The sequence below is a fragment of the Ahaetulla prasina genome, chromosome 5, assembly GCF_028640845.1.
Source record: "Ahaetulla prasina isolate Xishuangbanna chromosome 5, ASM2864084v1, whole genome shotgun sequence".
Taxonomy (NCBI): domain Eukaryota; kingdom Metazoa; phylum Chordata; class Lepidosauria; order Squamata; family Colubridae; genus Ahaetulla; species Ahaetulla prasina.
The window spans coordinates 70,114,618-70,137,652 of NC_080543.1; the positions used below are offsets into that span (position 1 = coordinate 70,114,618).

The 23,035-nt window shown below is 40.9% G+C and overlaps 1 protein-coding gene across 11 annotated transcripts in view; it reads left to right on the forward strand.

Annotated features, from left to right (window-relative positions):
- DMD (dystrophin) overlaps window positions 1-23,035 on the forward strand; it is a 1,918,566-nt gene that overhangs the window by 1,587,135 nt on the left and 308,396 nt on the right. For all 11 annotated transcript variants that reach the window (XR_009155503.1, XR_009155504.1, XM_058186507.1 and 8 more), the window contains one exon: window positions 4,363-4,441. Coding sequence is in view for 9 of the 11 variants with exons in the window: in XM_058186507.1 (XP_058042490.1) it covers window positions 4,363-4,441 (79 nt within the window). In the remaining 2 variants the exon portion in view is untranslated. The remainder of the gene's footprint in view (window positions 1-4,362; window positions 4,442-23,035) is intronic.

The window sequence follows — 23,035 nt, forward strand, 5'->3', positions numbered from 1 at the left end:
TTAGCAGAGTGATGGCCTTCATATTTTTCCCGAAAATATAGGATATATAAAAATATAGGATATATAAAAATATAAAAATATAGGATATACAGAGAAAACGTCTCAACCAACCAACTAATATCATTTGAATAGCATCATATATTCTTATACCTACTTAAATTTCCTATAGGATATCTACAGAATTTATAATTTAGATTCTTTTGTTTTGATAGTGTAACATCTCTTGAACTTATTGCCACATGATGTTATGATGTTTGCTGGTGTAAATGGATTTTATGAAGTAATCAGTATTACAGGCTGCTTCCTGTTTTAACCAGAATTACATTGTTTACTTTCATAGTCAATTTATACCTTATGACCACATACAAACAAATGTGGTCTGACAATTAGATTCTCTTCTCATAAACTGTCTGATAGTATATGTAGCATTATTGAGCATAGTGTAATTTAATTGAATCAATCCTTCACGTAATCGTATCATGCTGCAAGACCCTTACAGGTATTCTTCTAAGTCTATAGTATCTGTGTATATGGGCATGAAATATGCTGTTTTAGTCAGTTGCATTATTAAATAGTATGTTGTATAATGACTGACTACAGCACGAGTTCAAAAGATAAAGGTAAAAGTTTCCCCTGTCCAATTATGTCTGACTCTAGGGGGCAATGGTCATCTCCATTCCCTAGCCAAGGGAGCCATCGTTGTCTAAAGACATTTAACCCAGTCATGGACAAAGAAACTGATACTTTTGCGATCTGCAAAACATGTTCCATGTATAAGTTTATGCCCATAGAAGACCCAAACTATATATGTATCAAATGTAAACTAATCAAGTTACTAGAAGAAAAAATAAAATGCCTAGAGGAAACTCTAACCACTCTGAAAGTAAACCTACAAAACGAGAAACCCCAAACCTTGCAAGAAGAATATACCCAAATTGAGCATAATAATGATCAAACAACTTCTAAAATAATTGAGCCCTTAGAAGAAGACAGATGGAAATATGTCACACAGAAAAAACACAATGCTACTACAAAACCCTGTCCAATTATGTCTGACTCTAGGGGGCAATGGTCATCTCCATTCCCTAGCCAAGGGAGCCATCGTTGTCTAAAGACATTTCCATGGTCATGTGGCTAACAGGACTATATGCACCTTGGTGCACGGAAAGCTGCCGTGCTTGTTAACTTCCCATTGAAGTAGTACCTATTTATGTACTCATATTTGTATGCTTTCAAACTGCTAAGTGGACAAGAGCTGGGGCAAGTAACAAGAGCTCTCCCTGCCATGTAGTGCTTGGGTCTTGAATACAGGCTATCTGCTTTCTAGCAGATAAGCTCAACATTGAAAATTTTAAAATTTGACCTTTTAAATGAATTTCTAGAACTTTAAAATTTTAAACTAGACATTTTCCTTAAATTTTGAAATAAATAATCTGTTAGAATATCAAATTTCTAAACTGGACATTTTCCTTAAATTTTGAAATAAATAATCTGTTAGAATATCAAATTTCTAAACTGGACATTTTCCTTAAATTTTGAAATTTTGAAATTTTGAAATTTTGAAATTTTGAAATTTTGAAATAAATAATCTGTTAGAATATCAAATTTCTAAACTGGACATTTTCCTTAAATTTTGAAATAAATAATCTGTTAGAATATCAAATTTCTAAACTGGACATTTTCCTTAAATTTTGAAATTTTGAAATAAATAATCTGTTAGAATATCAAATTTCTAAACTGGACATTTTCCTTAAATTTTGAAATTTTGAAATAAATAATCTGTTAGAATATCAAATTTCTAAACTGGACATTTTCCTTAAATTTTGAAATAAATAATCTGTTAGAATATCAAATTTCTAAACTGGACATTTTCCTTAAATTTTGAAATAAATAATCTGTTAGAATATCAAATTTCTAAACTGGACATTTTCCTTAAATTTTGAAATTTTGAAATTTTGAAATTTTGAAATTTTGAAATTTTGAAATTTTGAAATTTTGAAATTTTGAAATTTTGAAATTTTGAAATTTTGAAATTTTGAAATAAATAATCTGTTAGAATATCAAATTTCTAAACTGGACATTTTCCTTAAATTTTGAAATAAATAATCTGTTAGAATATCAAATTTCTAAACTGGACATTTTTCCCTTTCAAAAATAAAACCTTCTACATTTTCACAAAAAAACTTTTAACCCAGTCATGGACAAAGAAACTGATACTTTTGCGATCTGCAAAACATGTTCCATGTATAAGTTTATGCCCATAGAAGACCCAAACTATATATGTATCAAATGTAAACTAATCAAGTTACTAGAAGAAAAAATAAAATGCCTAGAGGAAACTCTAACCACTCTGAAAGTAAACCTACAAAACGAGAAACCCCAAACCTTGCAAGAAGAATATACCCAAATTGAGCATAATAATGATCAAACAACTTCTAAAATAATTGAGCCCTTAGAAGAAGACAGATGGAAATATGTCACACAGAAAAACACAATGCTACTACAAAACCCTGTCCAATTATGTCTGACTCTAGGGGGCAATGGTCATCTCCATTCCCTAGCCAAGGGAGCCATCGTTGTCTAAAGACATTTCCATGGTCATGTGGCTAACAGGACTATATGCACCTTGGTGCACGGAAAGCTGCCGTGCTTGTTAACTTCCCATTGAAGTAGTACCTATTTATGTACTCATATTTGTATGCTTTCAAACTGCTAAGTGGACAAGAGCTGGGGCAAGTAACAAGAGCTCTCCCTGCCATGTAGTGCTTGGGTCTTGAATACAGGCTATCTGCTTTCTAGCAGATAAGCTCAGCATCTTTAACTGCTGAACCATTGCATATCTTTGTTCAAAATATATCGAATGCAATAACATATGTGTCAATTTTAGTTATTTCAGCCTTACATGTATGAAGTCCTTCCTTCCTTCCTTCCTTCCTTGTTCTATGTTGTCATCACACTACATTTTCCCAAAATCCTAGCCTGGTTTAGATTCTTTTTAGGTCTTGCTCTGTAATGCCAGAAGAGGTTAGATAATGTCCCCACCCCTTTTTTCCCCCTTTATAATATCAGTGCTTTGAATAGTATGTATTACATAATTAGTGATGGATAAAGATCTTTCTATTTTACTGCTGTGCTATTCCACTGAGCTATTCCAGTTCACCACTGCTGCCTGTTGCCGCCACCATACCAGCCCCCAACCCCATTGCTGCTCCCATATAAAGGAAGAACAAAGATAAAGAAAGCTCACCAGAAAGTAGGAAGGGAAAGGAACATAAGAAGGCAGGGAGAAAAGGGATAATTATAGAATATTCCATTCCATTACAGGATGAGAATCAACTTTGCATTTAAGCCCCACTCAACATTGAAAATTTTAAAATTTGACCTTTTAAATGAATTTCTAGAACTTTAAAATTTTAAACTAGACATTTTTCCTTAAATTTTGAAATTTTGAAATAAATAATCTGTTAGAATATCAAATTTCTAAACTGGACATTTTTCCCTTTCAAAAATAAAACCTTCTACATTTTCACAAAAAAACTTTTAACCCAGTCATGGACAAAGAAACTGATACTTTTGCGATCTGCAAAACATGTTCCATGTATAAGTTTATGCCCATAGAAGACCCAAACTATATATGTATCAAATGTAAACTAATCAAGTTACTAGAAGAAAAAATAAAATGCCTAGAGGAAACTCTAACCACTCTGAAAGTAAACCTACAAAACGAGAAACCCCAAACCTTGCAAGAAGAATATACCCAAATTGAGCATAATAATGATCAAACAACTTCTAAAATAATTGAGCCCTTAGAAGAAGACAGATGGAAATATGTCACACAGAAAAAACACAATGCTACTACAAAACCCCTGTCCAACCCATTCTGAGGCAGCCCCGTTGGTGCTGAGCAATCAATTTCATAGACTCTCACTGGAAGAGTTCGTTTTTTCTTGATAGTCCCAGTTAAAAAAATCTTTGAAAATATTATTGTTACAAGAAAAGAAATTGTATCTGGTTTGATAGACTTCAGCAAAATGCAGATTAAATGTGAACCATATATAAATGAAAGAAGGAATCTCTGTTTATGCTGTTTATTTGTAATTTATATAAATTATTTACAACATAAAAATAGAACGCTCCCCATCTAATGATTGAAATCATGATGAATTTTCATTCTGTATCATTCATATAACTAGAATTCTTGTAACTAAAGCTTCATTCAGGATTTTAATCAAATATTTTCTTCTCCAGATGAAAGTTTTGATTGTACTGTTTGTACATTATAGTAGCAATAATAGTTGTACAGGTCTATGAAAGTAATGATTATTTTTTCTGATTGTTGCACTTAATCTCCTTTCCATCCAGTTGTCCATTGATGAGCGTATCAGGCAGCTGAATGAGGCCCACCGAGATTTTGGCCCCTCTTCTCAGCACTTTCTTTCCAGTAAGTAATACTATTTCAGTTGTTGTTGCTGCTGCTAACTTACACAATGATCCTTATCAGTGGTGGGTTTCAAAAATTTTCACTACTGGTTTGGTGGGTGTGGCTAGGTGGGGGGCATGTGACTGAATGGATGTGGCCAAGTTGATGTCACTCATGCCCATGTCCACTCAGTCACATGACCCCCCACCTAGCCATGCCCAAAGGAAAAGGTAGGAAATTTTTAGAATTTCCATCTATCTACCTCTGACCTCCCTTCGCCAGTCACCACTGTTTCCCCTCCTTTAGTGGCCCCAGCCCTAGCCCCACTTCCTCCCCCCCAACGCCTATTTGTTTGGGCTGCTTACCTTCTGCGGTGACTGGTCCAGAGTCCAGAAGGCAAGCTGACTGGAGTTTTTGGCCCAGCCAACCACTGCTGCTGGAAACCGGCTGGTAAAGAAGCTTGCCGCAAGCCACCAAAAAATACCAGAGGTTACAAAAAAAGCTGCTGCCGTCACTGCCATGTTATTCATGCATGCGCATCCCATTAGACTTGCAAGGCAATGGGATGCGCATGCACAAATAACATGGTGGCGACGAACATGGCAGGTGGGGCAAGCAAGCGGTGACCGGGGGACCGGTTTGGGGGCATGGCCAGCTGGCTATTGCTACTGGCTTGGTGACCTTGGCCAAGTTTCCACCAACGGTTTGCGTGAACTGGTGTGAACCAGCTGAATATCACCTCTGATCCTTATATTTTGAAAAGCCTACCACAGATAAGATATTGTGTTGTTTTTATTGTATGTGTTCTATTAAGTGTACAATTCAGCAATTCAGATTTGTTTTGAGTTGAAGCATTCTGCATCTTTGCACTGGGCCCTTAAGCTCTTCCTGTCATGTGCTAATTATAATGCCACTTTATAATGCCTTGGTATATATTATAATGGTATATATTGGTATATATTATAATGCCACTTTATAATGCCTTGGTAAGGCCACACTTGGAATATTGCATCCAGTTTTGGTCGCTACGATGTAAAAAAGATGTTGAGACTCTAGAAAGAGTGCAGAGAAGAGCAACAAAGATGATTAGGGGACTGGAGGCTAAAACATATGAAGAACGGTTGCAGAAACTCGGTATGTCTAGTTTAATAAAAAGAAGGACTAGGGGAGACATGATAGCAGTGTTCCAATATCTCAGGGGCTGCCACAAAGAAGAGGGAGTCGGGCTGTTCTCCAAAGCACCTGAGGGTAGAACAAGAAGCAATGGGTGGAAACTGATCAAGGAAAGAAGCAACTTAGAACTAAGGAGAAATTTCCTGACAGTTAGAACAATTAATAAGTGGAACGACTTGCCTGCAGAAGTTGTGAATGCTCCAACACTGGAAATTTTTAAGAAAATGTTGGATAACCATCTGACTGAGATGGTGTAGGGTTTCCTGCCTGAGCAGGGGGTTGGACTAGAAGGCCTCCAAGGTCCCTTCCAACTCTGTTGTTATATTATATTATATAATGCCGGTTAGACTCAAAGCCAACTTAAGAATACTACAAGCTACTATAGCCACACACCACACACACACACCACTAGATAATTTTTCTGCTGCTGTGTTGTCATTACTTTCCACAGGAGCTAAAAAAATGACATTTGCCTTCCTTTCTGTGATTTCATTTCACTGAATATGCATATTTTTAGTAAAATATATGTGTACATTGGTGTATAGGTATGCATAAACACACAACCATATATACTATAAAATTCATATAGACAAAGCTAAAAAAATAAAAAGTCAGACAGAACAATGAACTTCAAAATCAGCATTCCTTTATCAAGCAATTTCATGCTTACTCAATGAATTCTGTTTCCGCTAACTTTATAGAAACTCTTCATTCATGGTTCTGATAGTGCAGTGGTTATATTTGGCTGATATATAGAATGCTTTGAAACCCAATTTCAATTACTATTTTTTTTCCTTTATCTAAGCTTGTTTTTGTTGTGATGAAAACCACCTCAAGTGACTGGAAAATGATAAAACAGGGTACCAGTACATTTGTATTTAAAAAGTCCAGTGGAATATGTAACTCAGGGAAACAAAGATAATAAAAACATTCTGTAAGGTTTTGAAGCAGTGATTCTTTGCATATCAGGCAAATGTTTATGCATTGTACTACCAGAATGTCATTGTCAACAGTTGCTGCAGACTGGTAAATTGATCCAGATGAAGGATAATTCCTAACTCTGGCAACCGTCAACTGAAGAGGAAAGATTTTCCTGGAAGAAACTAAATGTGGCAGACAAACTGAACAATGATACTTGAGCAAGAACAAACTGAAACACACTATCAAGGTAGCCCTTGATAGGTAGCCCTTCATCTTGCCGAAGACCAGGTTGCCACACTTATAGTCAAAAGGCTGGCCGGAGTGACACATGGCATGGGCAGAGAGGCCAATATAGCCCCCACCGAGGCTGCCCTGGCTAAGCGATTGCAGTGCTTCCACAGCAACAGGTGTGCCGCACCTGCCTTGCCCACCTTTGTCTCTGTGTGCTGCGCTTGGAAGGGGCTGCTTCCACTCTCCCTCCCCACCTGGCTGCACAGTGTCCACACATCCACCTGCCTTCCCGAAGCAAATTTGCTGCCGTTCACTTTCATTTCATGGCGGGAGAAGAAAGAAAGTAAACGTCAGTGCCACAGCACATGCAAGACGCTCCCCTTCTTAAATGCACACCATTGCCTGCTGTGGCTGATGAAAGTGAATGGCACCACCACAGTGGTGCTCCAGGAGGGCAGGCTGGCCACAGACATCCCGGAGCTGCTGCACTTGCACACGTGCATTGCCGCGCTGCTGCCGTTCACTTTCTTCCTTCTTCCTTCAGCTGAGGAGGAGAAAAACCATGAGGTTTTGCACCAGGTGGCTGGTCCTGCAGTGGTGGCTTGAATGGCCCAACTAAAGTTGTGCTCACTGGTTAATGTTGGTGCAGGGGCCTCAGTTGCAGCACTGCTCCAGCCAGCCAGCCCAAGCCCAAGCTGGGCTGGCTGCTCTGTCCCCACCAGTGGCTGGGCGATGCTGCACGTGGGGCATTGAGAGGCTGTTGGCTGCGTGGCTCTTTGCTAGTGGCCAGCCCAGAGAGGAAATGCACAGCTCAGGGAAGCAAGGGGGAGTTGCGTTACAGCGGCTTCCCTGCTCAGCCCTGACAAGCGATGCATCCATGATACCCACACCAGTGTCCCGAGAGAAGCAGGGAAGATTGCTGCTTGCAAGCAGACAAGCAGAGGTAGCAAGTGTATGCCATGCTGTGGGAAAAATGAGAGGCCCTGTTGTCCTGCACAGCCTGCCACTGCTTGAGTGGGTGGGGTGAGGAGAATGGCGAGACTCAGGGAGTCAGGAGGAACTGAGTAACTCAGTGCTGCTCTGAAACTGCCCTCATCGCTGCAAGAGGTTTGGGTACCTCGGCTTCAGTTTGCTCCCTGCCTCTCCCCCCCCCTCTCATGCACACACACAAAAACAGAGGTTGGAGAGCTCTCTTGTTTTCTCTCTCTCCAAGTGCCCCATGCATAGCCCATTTGAGGAAAGAACCCACTGACCAACAATGTCCAGTGACAAAAAAGAATGATGCTAATGCTATTTTCAGATGGTTCTACTCACTAGAAAACTCATTTCAAGAAAAAGAAAAGAAAAGAATGCATGCTAGATAAGATGTATCTAATGAAACATAGAAGGTATAATCAATCAGGTCTTTTGGAATAACAATAATTGCTTTTATATTTATTTAGCAGTTAATTTCCAGATACATTATCTATTAAATCCTTTAAAAAGGGAGAAGAGAGTATTTTTATACAAAAAACTCTGCAGGATAATTCTTCTATTATTCCATTTTCTATGTGTAAGCACAATATATTCATATGTTGAAGGCATGCATACCCCGTATTTTGTATGGGACTATAAGAGAAAATAAAATAAGCTCAATGATACTATTTCTTAGAAGCCATTGGGGAGATTTATCTTCAGTTCCCTGAAGAGGTAGGATTAACATATTGCTTTTATTCCATAAGGTAAAGAGAACTAACTCCTGAATTAAAAATAAACAGGACTTTATATAAATCATTGCAGGAGTACATTTTATTGTAAAATTTTTGCTGTGAAAGTGTTCATCTCTCACTTCCATTTAGCACAAGTGTTTCGGGGTGAAATCTAAAAATTTTCCCTACCGGTTCTGTGGGCGTGGCTTAATTGGTGTGCATGGCTTGGTGGTCAGGTGACTGAATGGGCTTGGCCAATAATAATAAATAATAAAAATAATAAAGTATACAAAACTTGGGAGCGCACTGGTCTATCTTCTTTAAAAATAGAGGAACCAGTCTACTAAGTGCCTTTTTTTGGGGAGGCACCAGTCTACCTTCTTTAAAAATAGAGGCACCAGTCTGATCAGTCTGAAGCGCCGTGGCAGTCATTTAAGGCCGTTTGCAGCTATATCACCACTGAGAGCTTCAGGGACAGAGAAGAGGAACAGTGAGGCGTGGGCGGTGGGGGGAGTAGGGAATTTTGTTACCGGTTCTCCAAACTACCCACCCCCATCGCTACCAGATCGCGCAATACGGTCTGAACTGGGAGCATTTCACCCCTGAAGTGTTTCTAATTAGTCATTATATTTGGAGCTCAACCAATCATTTATGTCAGTCTATTATTAACCAGAAGAAAAGAATGCAAGTAGTCCTTGACTTACGAAAACAATTGAGCCCAACATTTCTGTTGCTAAGTGAGGCATTTATTAAGTGAGTTTTGTCTGCAGTTGTTAAGTTAGTAACCCAGTTGTTAAGTGGATCTGGCTTCCCCATTGACTTTGCTTGTCAGAAAGTTACTTTAGCCCCGGGACACAGCAACTGTCATAAATATGAACCAGTTGCCAAACATCTGAATTTTGATCATGGGATCATGGGGACGCTGGAAGGATTGTAAGTGTAAAAAATAGTCACAAGTCACTTTTTTTCAGTGCTGTTGTAACTTCAAACAGTCACTAAATGAACTGTTGTAAGTTAAGGACTACCTATATGTATGTTGTTATTTAACAAAAAAATCCAACTGCAAATTTTTTAAAATACTGATGTTATTCAAAATGTTATTTTTTAGAAATTTGTAATGATTTTAAAATTATGTTCAGCCAAGATGAAGAAAGTTTATCCATTCAAAAAAAATACGAAAGGATAAAAGAACCATTAGCAATCCTTCAGCACAGTACTGAAAGAAAGACATAGTCATAACAGAAGTTTTGAAATCTTTTGAAAGATTATTGAAACAGCCTGAAAGCAGCAAGGCATAAATTGAAATCAAGCTGTTTGAAAGGTATATCTTCACCCTATTGTATTACAGTAGTGGCCAAAATTATTGAAACCTTTTAGGAAAAGTGTATTTTCTAAAACTAGCTAATAACAACACTTTTTTTGGAGTAGTACCATAAAATTATATAGCAATGAAAGATAATTTAATCAAGAATGTAATGCAATAATTTTTATGAAGGATTTGCTATTAGAATAGCAATTACAGTATAAAGAAGAAAAGTGAAACACATAGAAAAAACAAGATATACAAAAATTATCACCATGTCATTTAATAATTGGGTAACCTTTAGCATGAATTATGGCCTTACAACATCTTCCCATGGAGTGAACCTAATCTTTAGTTCTGCAGCTGTTATAATGTGAAACCAAGATTGAATGATTGCTTTTATTAACTGGATTTTATTGCTGGGTCGCTTGTGACTAACAAGTTTCTTTAGTCGACTCCATAGATTTTCAATTGGGTTAAGGTCTGGGCTATTCCCAGACCATTCCAGCAGTGGAATATGATTATCTTGAAACTCCAAAAAAAATGGTGTTATTAGCCATCAAATATCAAAAATACACTTTTCTCAAAAGGTTTCCACAATTTTGGCCACTACTGTACAATTATAGGAGAGGAAAGAGCAAAGTTATGGTTAAAGAATTGTATCATGAGAGGCAGAAGGAAAGTCTATTGTTTCTTGCTTAACATATAACACAGGGGTGTCCAAACTTGGTCCCTTTAAGACTTGTGGACTTCAACTCCCAGAGTTCCTCAGCCAGCTTTGCTGGCTGAGGGACTCTGGGAGTTGAAGTCCACAAGTCTTAAAGGGACCAAGTTTGGACACCCCTGATATAACAAGAGTAAAACCAGACAATAGAACATGAAAAAAATTCCCAAAGTAAAAGATACTGCATTTTGATGAATCAAAAATGTTTCACTGCTGTCACACCAAATCTGTGATGTGTAACTAATGTGTTTGGTTAGACTTGAGAAAGCAGTAATTAGAACTGTTGTTAAAAACATTTTAGCAGGTATGTATTTTAAAGGAAATCTTTTTAATATGTCTATTTTATTATGAGACATTTTATTTGTGCGGGGAGATAATAGGTTACCCCATTCCCTATCTACCGTATATACTCGAATATAAGCCGATCCGAGTATAAGCCGAGGTCCCCAATTTTACCCAAAAAAACTGGGGTAAACTGGGGACTCGAGTATAAGCCGAGGGTGGGAAATGAGGCAGCTACCGGTCGGGGAAACCCTCCCTCCCTCAGCCGAGAAGGCTGGCGGCTCCCCCGCCCCGCCCTCTCACTGCACCGGCAGGGCTTCCCCGCGCTAATGCAAAAGCCCGCCAAGTTTGCGCCATCCGGTATAATGTGAAAAAAAGAAGAAAAAAAAAACCTCGAGTATAAGCCGTATATACTCGAGTATAAGCCGAGGGGACGTTTTTCAGCACAAAAAACGTGCTGAAAAACTCGGCTTATACTCGAGTATATACGGTAAATTGTTTTATGACTTATGTACAATGGACTGGTACCTATGAAGTAAACTCTTTTTTATGCACTTAAAATTTTACAGTAAATTATTTTTATTCATATATATTTATTTATTTATTTGTCACAACAATATATATAGGCATCACACAAAAAGATTATACAGTATATAAACATATATATGAGGAAATATAAGGAAGTATAAGCATATATATATAAGAAGAGAAAGAAAAACAATAGGACATGTTAAGGGTAATCTGGGTTCACAACCAAGGTTGTGGACTGTTGAGCAGAGTACCCTACGCATGAAAATGACTGAGACTGGTTGTATACAATAACAGTCACTTGCAGACAAACTGGGGTTTGATATTTCTTTACTTTTAGGGAAAAAGGCAAAGTCATAGTCCAAAAACAATTCCAGGTCATACACATATAAAGCCAGTCTTCTTACCAAACATAGACTTGCACAACACAAGGTCTTCTTTCAGACCATACAATACTTCAGTGGTATCATATTATCCTGTACACATTGCCTTACATTTAGATATCTAATGTCAGTATATTTAGATCTAGTTTTAACAGCTATATTCGTTGCCATTTTAATAGCAGCTTGATTATCTTCAAAAACAACAATTGGATTATTTACACTTAAACCTATATCTAACATCAATTGTCTATAGTAGATTAATTCTGTGCACAATAAAGACAAACAGGAAAATTCAGCTTCCATTGCTTTTGCCTGATAGATTTCTACCCAATTAATGTATTTCCTAACATTATTGTGATACCTGATGTAGATTTTCTCGTAGCTAAATCAGTAGCAAAACTAGCATCAGCATATGCAGTCAGTATAGGATCACAATTAGGTTCTAGATATAAAACGTAATGTATTGTTACCTTCAGATATCGCAGTATCCGTTTTGCAGCTTGCCAATGCCTCTTAGTTGGTTCTGCATTATATCTATTAACACAATAGGAAATATCAGATCTAGACCAATTACTAATGTAAGATAAACTACCTATCAAGGATTGATAAATCTCCCTGCTGAATACAGGACTTAGTATATCATCGTGTTTAAAATCCTGACTCATAGGTGTTCTTGCTGGTTTACACAGTTCCATATTGTAACGTTTCAGTAATTGGCTAATTTTACTAGATTGTGACAGTTTGTATCCTCTAGTTGATTTCTCAATATCGAGTCCTAAATAGTGTTTAATATTGCCAAGATTTTGTATTTCGAATTTCTTCTGCAACAAAACAACAAGTTCTCTTGCTTCTTTTTCAGTTTTAGTTATAATGGCAATATCGTCCATAAACAAGAGTAAAAATGAAACCAAACCAACTTTCTCTCGTTTAAAGAGACATTTGTCCACTATACTTGCTTTAAAACCTATGGCATTTAATTCTTTCACTATACATTTATTCCATTCAAATCCTGATTGCTTCAAATCATAAAGACTCTTTTTTAATTTCCAGCAATCAGTTCGCCCATCCAGTCTAATACCTAATGGTTTTTTCATATATATATCATGATGCAAAGGTGCATGTAAATATGCTGTCTCAACATCTATATGAGTGATCTGATATTCATTTTTCGCTGCCCACACCAACATTGTTCTCAGTGTGGTTGCTCAATGTGGTTGCTCTGAGCAACTGATCGTGCTTTATGGGTTACAGTTCCATCAGCACCAGTCTTTAATTTATAAATCCATCTACAACCAATTAACCATTCACCTGGTGGTAACTTAACATTTTCATACACACCTAACTCTGTTAATGAAGTCAGTTCTTTATCCATAGCTTCCTTCCAAGCTAACTGGTCCTTTTCAGGATACATCCTAATATTTTCATAGCTAGAAGGTTCTATGTTTATTTAACAAACAACATTTGCTTATCAGGTGGATGCCTTACCCTTGTAGATCTTCTAGGTAATAAAGGACTTGTAACTGGTCTTTCATCTAATTCCTCCCCTAAATTTTCTTCTTCTTTTATAATAAATTCTACTTCATCTATTTCAAGTTCAGGGGTATTATTTAATATTTGATCATCAATAATAACATTATCCTCCTTTCTGTAATTAGCTTGCTCAAGCTTATCCCAACCTTCATGCTCCAGGAATTTTGCACTAGCACTACGATAAATACTAATGGTACCTGGCGCCCAAAATCTAAATGACCTGTGATTAGATTCATATCCAACAAAAAACATTTTCCTAGCTCTTGGTTGTCCTTTTTGCCTTAATTGCGATGGTATATGAATCCAAGCAGGAGCACCAAATGTATGTAGGTAGCTTAGGTTTGGTTTTCTACCATGCCAAAGTGTAAACGGTAATTCACCAGTAGATGAATTTACTACATTGTTTAACACATGGTTAGCACACATTATGGCTTCACCCCAAAGTGATTCTGGTAGACTAGAATCTACTAACATAGATCTAGCCATAGCTTGCAGTGTTTGACTTCTGCACTCTACATAAGAGTTATGTTGTGGTCGATAAGGAGCAGAACATTTATGTAAAACTGTTGTAATTCAGAAAAAAATGAGTTCCTTTTCATGTAGCTCTTGGAAAGTTTTTGTCATAAACTCCAAATGAGCCAACATATCTCCACCTTTCAGAAGCCGAGTTTGAAACAGTTTACATGTAAGGTGTATGTTTGCACCCACACTATCCTGAACATAAATCCTCTTCAAATTGTTCCAAGCAACACATATACATATACATAAAGCTCACATATACAGTTGCAGCATGTCATCAGGTTACAATGCTGTAGCGTCCCTGTAGATTCCCCAACAAGCTATAATTTAATAGTCCTTTTATAGATTGGCTACAGAGCTCAACTAATCAGGATGCTTGCTTGATGCAGCACAGCCTTAAAGCAATATCATGCCTTTCTACAAACATATGTAGTTAGTTTATATATTGCCTGGCCAACTAGTTAGGCAAATAACAATTTCCTGACAGGACAGGGATGGTAGGCACGTTTGTGCTCTTATGCACGCCCCTTATTGTCCTCTTAGGAATGGGGTGAGGTCAATAGTAGAAAGTTTTTGGTTAAAGTTTTTGGGATTATGGGAAGAGACCACAGAGTCAGATAATGTGTTCCAAGCACTGATGATTCTGTTATATTAAAATATAGTCATATTTTCTGTAATCTAGATTAAAGTGGTTAACATTAAGTTTAAATCTATTGGTTGCTCTTGTATTATTGCAATTAAAGCTGAAGTAGTCTTTAACAGGAAGGACATTACAATAGATGATTCTATGAGTTAAACTTAGGTCTTGTTGAAGGCGATGGAGTTCTAAGTTTTCTAAGCCTAGGATTTCAAGTCTGGTGGGATAAGGTATTTTGTTGTTTTCAGAGGAGTGGAGAACTCTTCTTGTAAAATGTTTCTGGACATGTTCAATTGTATTGATGTCAGAAATGTGGTGTGGGTTCCAGACAGGTGAGCTGTATTCTAGAATTGGCCTAGCAAATGTTTTATATGCTCTGGTTAGTAGTATAGTGTTTTTGGAAAAGAAGCTACCCAAGATTAGGTTTACAACTCTTAGAGCCTTTTCTGCTATGTAGTTGCAGTGGGCTTTGGCACTTAGATCATTTGATACGAAAACTCCAAGGTCTTTAACAGGGTAGGGGTCATCTGTAAGGTAATGTCCATCAAGCATGTACTTAGTGTTTGGATTCTTTTTTCCAATATGTAAGACTGAGCATTTGCTGGTTGAGATTTGGAGTTTCCAAGTTTTAGACCAAGCGGTTAGATGATCAAGGTCTTTTTGAATGGTAGATGTATTGTTGGTGGTGTTAAATAGTTTGACATCGTCAGCAAAGAGAACACAATTACTTGAGATATGGTCACAAAGATCATTTATGTATAGTATGAAGAGTGTTGGTCCAAGAACGCTGCCTTGAGGAATGCCACTCTTGACAGGAACAGGATTTGATAGAACATTGCCAATTTTGACCACGTTGTCTGTTAGAAAAGCAGATATCCAATTGTGAAGGGATCCTGAAATGTCATAGGATTTTAGTTTTAGGAGAAGTTTATCATGTACTACTGAGTCAAAAGCTTTGCAGAAGTCTATGTAGATTGCATCTATTGTTTTGCCTTGATCAAGATTTGTAGTCCATATGTTTTTACAGTGGAGAATTTGTAAGTTACATGATAATTTTTTTCTGAAACCAAATTGTTTATTAGAGAGTAGGTTGTTTGTTTCTAAGTGGAGGGTAATGGATTGGTTGATGATTGATTCCATTACTTTGCAGGTGACGCAGCATAGGGAGATTGGTCTGTAATTTTCAACTACGCTGGGGTCTCCTTTTTTGAAGATTGGGATGACTGTGGCTAGTGACCAAAGTTTGGGAAGGGAACTGGTTGTCTTTTGAAATTTTGAAATTTTGAAAATGATTGCCTTTTGAAGTAAATAAATTGTTGTTGGTTGCAAAGTCATGTCCAAGCCATCATGACCCTGTGGATTCCATGGGTTTTCATGACATAGATACTGGAGTGGGTTGCCATTTCCATCTCCAGTGGATCACGTTTTGTCAGAACCCTCTGCTATGACCTGTCCGTCTTGGGTATCCCTGCACAGCATAGCTCATAGCTTCATTGAGCTACACAGGCCCCTTCACCATGACAAGACAGTTATCCATGAAAGGGAGTTAATAGATATATGTTAATTTGGACTACTTAGGTTTTACAAAATATTTATTTATAGCATAGAGTTCAGGCAAATAAAAAAACTAAATAGTAAATTATCAACAGAATTGTTCATATCCATGGAAGGTGGCAACTTTCTAATCTTTTGAATTATGATATATTTAATTTATATTGAACTAATTCTTCCTTCAATTATCAATCGCATTTACTTTATGCTTTAGGAATTTAAAACAGAGTGGTTGAAATGAAAAATAATAACTTATCACAGTATCTTTTCAATCTCCATACGCAATACTCTTGATATTGTATGGAACTGGCTTTCTTAATTCTAGAATCACTTCTATCCATACTTGTAGAATTCCATAAATAGAAGGAATAATATTGCCCCATAATTATGTGTCTATATATCTGTATGCTTATTCCAGAAAGAGTATATAATACCTGATTATAAAACATTGTTCTACCTGACAAGCTCTTAGACGATATTTCTTTTTGCTATCAATTAGGCCATTTAACTTGTAGATGTGATGCTATTCATTCATTCGTTCATTCGTTTTATTTTATTTATTTATTTATTATTTAGACTTTTATATCGCCCTTCTCCCGAAGGACTCGGGGCGGTGTACAGCCAAGTTAAAAATATACATATACAATATTAAAACAACAAATTTATTTATTTATTTATTTATTTATTTAATTTGATTTTTATACCGCCCTTCTCCCGAAGGACTCAGGGCGGTGTACAGGCAAAATAAAACCAACAATACAAATATACACAATATAAATACCCTTAAAAAACTTATTCAAAATTAGCCTGATATTAAAAAATCATCATCAATTAAAACCCCATTTAAAATTATTAAAATTCAAATTTCAGAATTTAAAATTAAAAGTTAAAATTAAGCCAGCCCCGCGAATAAAAGATGGGTCTTCAGTTCGCGACGGAATGTCCAAGGTCAGGTATTTGACGAAACCCGGGGAAGCTCGTTCCAGAGTGGGAGCCCCCACAGAGAAGGCCCTTCCTGGGGCCGCCAGCCGACATTGTTTGGCGGACGGCACCCTGAGAAGTCCCTCTCTATGGGAGCGAACGGGTCGGTGGGAGGCATGTGGTAACAGCAGGCGGTCCCGTAAGTACCCAGGTCCTAAGCCATGGAGCGCTTTAAAGGTCGTAACCAACACCTTAAAGTGCACTCGAAGGCCACAGGCAGCCAGTGCAGTCTGCGCAGGGGCGGTGTTACATGGGAGCTACGCGTAGCTCCCTCTATCACCCGCAGCTGCATTCTGACTAACTGAAGCCTCCGAGTGCACTTCAAGGGGAGCCCCATGTAGAGAGCATTACAGTAATCCAAGCGAGAGGTAACGAGGGCATGAGTGACTGTGCATAAGGCATCCCGATCAAGGAAGGGGCGCAACTGCCGGACCAGGCGAACCTGGTAGAAGGCCCTCCTGGGGACGGCCGTCAAATGATCTTCAAACGACAGCCGATCATCCAGGAGGACGCCTAAGTTGCGCACCCTATCCTTTGGGGCCAATAACTCGCCTCCGACAGCCAGCTGCGGCTGCAGCTGACTGAATCGGGATGCCGGCATCCACAGCCACTCCGTCTTGGAGGGATTAAGCTTGAGCCTGTTTCTCCCCATCCAGACCCGTACGGCTTCCAAACACCGGGACAGCACTTCAACAACTTCATTGGGGTGGCCCGGGGTGGAGAAGTACAGCTGAGTATCATCAGCGTACTGCTGGTATCTCACCCCGAAACCACTGATGATCTCACCCAACGGCTTCATGTAGATGTTGAACAGCAGGGGCGAGAGAATCGACCCCTGCGGGACCCCACAAGTGAGGCCCCTCGCGGTCGACCTCTGCCCCCCCGTCAACACCGTCTGCGTCCGGTCGGAGAGATAGGAGGAGAACCACCGATATACGGTGCCTCCCACTCCCAATCCCCCCCCCCGGCGCAGCAAGATACCATGGTCGATGGTATCGAACGCCGAGAGGTCTAATAGGACCAGGGCAGAGGAATAACCCCTGTCCCTGGCCCTCCAGAGATCATCCACCAATGCGACCAAAGCTGTCTCCGTGCTGTATCCGCGTCGGAAGCCGGACTGGAACGGGTCTAGATAGACATCTTCATCCAGGTATTGGGGTAGCTGTCGCGCCACGGCACTCTCTACAACCTTCGCAACAAAGCGAAGGTTGGAGACTGGACGATAATTACCCAAAAAAGCTGGGTCCAGGAGGGCTTCTTAAGGAGGGTCTCACCACCGCCTCTTTCAAGGCGGCAGGAAAACCCTTCCAATAAAGAAGCGTTGATAATCCTCTGAGCCAGCCTCGTGTCACCGCCTGAGTGGCCAGTACCAGCCAGGAAGGGCACGGGTCCAGTAAACATGTCGTGCCGCAGCCTCCCCAACAACCTGTCGACGCCCTCGGAGCCACAGGGTCAAACTCATCCCAAATGGACTCAACAAGACGTGCCTCCTCTCCTCGCTTGATCATCCCACCGTCCAGACCGCCCTCAGCTGAGCGATTTTATCGTATAGATAACCACTAAACTCCTCGGCTCGTCCCTGCAACGGGTCATCCCGCACCTCCTGATGTAGGAGAGAGCGGGTCACCCGAAACAGGGCGGCCGGGCGGTTATCTGCCGACGCAATGAGGGTGGAGGCGTAGAAACGCCTCGCTTCCCTCATTGCCACTAGGTAGGTCCTAGAATAGGACCTAACCAGTGTCCGATCAGCTTCGGAGCGACTGGACCTCCAGGTGCTCTCCAGGCGTCTTCTCCGGCGTTTCATCTCCCTCAGCCCCTCGGAGTACCAAGGGGCCGGACGAGATCTCCGCCGGGTCAGAGGCCGCAAAGGCACGACACGATCCAAGGCCCCGGCCGCGGCCTGTTCCCAGGCCGCGACCAGTTCCTCAGTCGTGCCGTGGGCCAGTTCCTCAGGGAAAGGCCCAAGCTCCGTCAGGAACCTCTCGGGGTCCATCAGGCGCCTGGGACGGAACCACCGTGTAGGTTCCGTCTCCCTGCGGTGGTGAATGGCGGTTCGGAAGTCTAGACGAAGGAGAAAATGATCCGACCATGACATAGGTTCTGTTACTAAATCATCTAATACCAGATCATTAAGCCACTGCCCAGAGATATAAATCAGATCCAGCGTGCCTCCCCCCGTGTGCGTAGGGCCATCATTTACTCGAATCAGGTCCAAGGCCGTCATGGAAGCCTGGAACTCCCGAGCTGCCGTCGATGACAAGCCAACTGATGGCAGGTTAAAATCCCCCATGACTATAAGTTAAATTAAAATAACATAAATTATAAATTAAAATAACATAAATTAAATTAAAATAAATTATAAATTTAATTGTTAATTTATAATTAATATAATAAATTAATAAATAAATATAATAATAAATAAATAAATAAATAAAAAATAAATAAATATAATAATTTAATATAATAAATTAATTTGTTAATTAATTTATAAACTATAAATTAAAATAACATATTATATAATGGCCGAAAAATTTAAAAGTTTAAATGTAAAACCGTCAAATTGACCCCAATAAAACACAATTCCCCAATTTAAAATTATTAAAATTCAAATTTCAGAATTTAAAAATTAAAAGTTAAAAATTAAGCCAGTCCCACTTGGATGAACAAGTACGTTTTCAATTCACGGCGAAAAGTCCGAAGGTCAGGTAGTTGACGCAAACCAGGGGGAAGTTCGTCCCAGAGGGTAGGTGCTCCTACAGAGAAGGCCCTTCCCCTGGGGGCCGCCAGCCGACATTGCTTGGCGGACGGCACCTTGAGAAAACCCTCTCTGTGTGAGCGTACGGGTCGGTGGGAGGCATAGGGTAACAGCAGGCGGTCCCGTAAGTACCCGGGCCCTAAGCCATGGAGCACTTTAAAGGTGGTAACCAACACCTTGAAGCGCACCCGAAAGACCACAGGTACCCAGTGCAAACTGAGCAGGAGCGGTGTTACCCGGGAGCAGCGTGTGGCTCCCTCAATCACCCGCGCACCTGCATTCTGGACTAACTGAAGCCTCCGAGTGCACTTCAGGGGTAGCCCCATGTAGAGAGCATTACAATAATCCAGACGGGAAGTGACTAAAGCGTGAGTGACTGTGCATAAGGCATCCCCGTCAAGAAAGGGGCGCAACTGGCGAACCAGGCGAACCTGGTAAAAAGCTTTCCAGGAGACGGCCGCCAAATGATCTTCAAACGACAGCTGTCCATCCAGGAGGACGCCCAAGTTGCGCACCCTTTCTGATGGGGCCAGTGACTCGCCCCCAACAGTCAGCTGCAGTTGCAGCTGACTGTACCGGGGTGCCGGCATCCACAGCCACTCCGTCTTGGATGGATTGAGCCTGAGTCTGTTTCTCCCCATCCAGACCCGTACGGCTTCCAGGCACTGGGACAGCACTTCAACAGGTTCGTTGGGGTGGCCCGGGGTGGAGAAGTACAGCTGAGTGTCATCAGCGTACAGCTGGTAACTCACCCCAAAGCCACTGATGACCTCGCCCAACGGCTTCATATAGATGTTATTTATTATTATTTTTATTTTATTTTATTCGATTTTTATACCGCCCTTCTCCCGAAGGACTCAGGGCGGTGTACAGCCATATAAAATACACAATATACACATTAAAACAAGATTAAAACAAGACATATTATAGGGTGGCCGAAAATTTAAAACAATTAACAAACCTTAAAATATAAATAACCCCAATTAAAATTTAATAAAACTTTTATTTTGTTTAACTTTTATTTTATTTAACTTTTATTTAACTCCTGTTGAACAGGAGAGGCGAGAGAATCAACCCCTGAGGCACCCCACAAGTGAGGGGCCTCGCAGTCGATCTCTGCCCTCCTGTCAACACCGTCTGCGACCGGTCAGAGAGATAGGAGGAGAACCACCGATAAACGGTGCCTCCCACTCCCAAACTCTCCAACCGGTGCAGCAGGATACCATGGTCGATGGTATCGAAAGCCGCTGAGAGATCTAACAGGACCAGGGCAGAGGAACAACCCCTATCCCTGGCCCTCCAGAGGCCATCCACCAACGCGACCAAAGCTGTCTCAGTGCTATATCCGGACTGGAAGCCGGACTGGAACGGGTCCAGATAGACAGCTTCATCCAGGTACCGGGGAAGCTGCCATGCCACCACACTCTCTACAACCTTCGCCAGAAAGAGAAGGTTGGAGACTGGACGATAATTCCCCAAAATAGCTGGATCCAGGGAAGGCTTCTTGAGGAGAGGTCTCACCACCGCCTCTTTCAAGGCGGCGGGGAAAACCCCTTCCAACAATGAAGCATTTATAATTTCCTGGAGCCAGCCTCATGTCACCTCCTGTGTGGCCAGCACCAGCCAGAAGGGACACGGGTCCAGTAAACATGTAGTGGCATGTAATCTCCCCAGCAACCTGTCCACGTCCTCGGGAGCCACAGAATCAAACCAGACACAGCCACCGGCTGCCCTACCAAAGAACCAGCTGCCCTGGAAAATCCCATGAAGCTGAGGTGATTGATCTGAGTAGGGAAGAAGGACAGCTGGGAGGGGAGGACCAAAGGTGTCACCCTCACTCATAGCAGCCAGCAGCAGGTCTGGAAGTGTGAGCTGGAAGGACCATGAGGACCTGGCCAAAGAACTGGTCCAGGACAGACACCTCAAAAGGCACATCATGCATTCTATGATGAAAGCATTTGAGAACCTGAGACCCAGGGGCGAGCTCGATCCCTGGGGCGGAGGAGGCAAAGCAGCTGCAGCAGCCAATGGTGTGAGGGCTGACACTCCAGTCCCAGCCGATGCTGGTCAAGCAAACAGGGCAGATGGGGCAGCTGCCACACCAGCAAACCCACTGCATCTGGCAGCGATCCCCCCAAATGTCCTGGGACTGGTGAGAGTCCCCCAACTAGAACAGAAGAGACCCCCGCCTTGGCACCAAGTATGATGGTGACCTGCAACAATTGGGTTACTTCCTGGTGCATGTTCTCATGTGGAACAGGAATATGGGCAAGACCTCCAAACCCAGGGCGCTCAGGTTAGAGTTGTCACCATGGCCCTGGAGGGAGCAGCATCTAGATGGATGCCAATGTCTTGGAACTTCAGAACTTCAACTGTTAGTGCTCCGCTGCAGGTTTGAGGACCCACTGGTGAACTGTAAAGCCGGTGACCACATCAAAATGGTGAAGCAAGGCCTCTGGTCAGTGGCCAAATACATTGAAGAGTTCCATGACTTCGCTTGCCACATGGACTGGCCAAAGGACATCCTAGTAAACTGGTTCAGAGATAGGATGAATGACGACCTCTACCCTGCCTGCCTAGCCCATGGAGCCCTGAATCACTTCCATGAATGGTACATCCTGGCAGAGGAAGTGGAAATCGACCTGACCAGAAACCAGTTCTGAGCTGGGAGAATCTAGAAGAGATTGCTACCCCAAGGGAAGCAAGAGCCCTTCAAGTTTCAAACCGCCCCTCCAAGGATGACTGCCTGCTTCAAGTGCGGAAAATATGGGCATCATGCAGCTAAGTGCTGTTTGAAGACACCAGCTCAAATACCAGACTGCTTGTCAAGTGGGAAGCCAGCAAAAGTCATCCCACATGGGAAGGACACTGCATTAAGAAGTGGGGAAGTTGTGAAGTTCTGTCCCTTAGCAAAACTGGGGGAGAGAACTCCGGGCTCCTCTGAGGAAAACCCTGGCCTTTTTAAAAATGATTCTGAAGCAGTGGTGAAGTTCTCTTCCCCTAATGAAGGATATGCTAGCCCACCTCTCCAAGGTTGCTTAACATTGGATTTGCAGGAAGCCTCTTACAGGGTCAGGATTAGGGAGGGGGCCCAATGGAAAACTGTCTTCAACACTCCCCTGGGGTGTTTCCAGTTTAACATATTCCCATTTGGCCTGCAGGGCACCCCAGTGGTTTTCATCCAGCTAATAAATGAGGTGCTCCATGAGTAACCTCTACAAAGGCATTTATTTATTTAGATGACATTTTATTCTACACCGTGACCAAAGCGGCGCATGTAAAACTTGTCCGAGTAGTCCTAAACAAACTCCACACTGCAAAACTTTATGCAAAGCTGTCAAAATTTGAATTTACAAGGAAAGGATAGACTACTTAGGTTACAGAATCTCCCAAGAAGAAGTGGAAATGG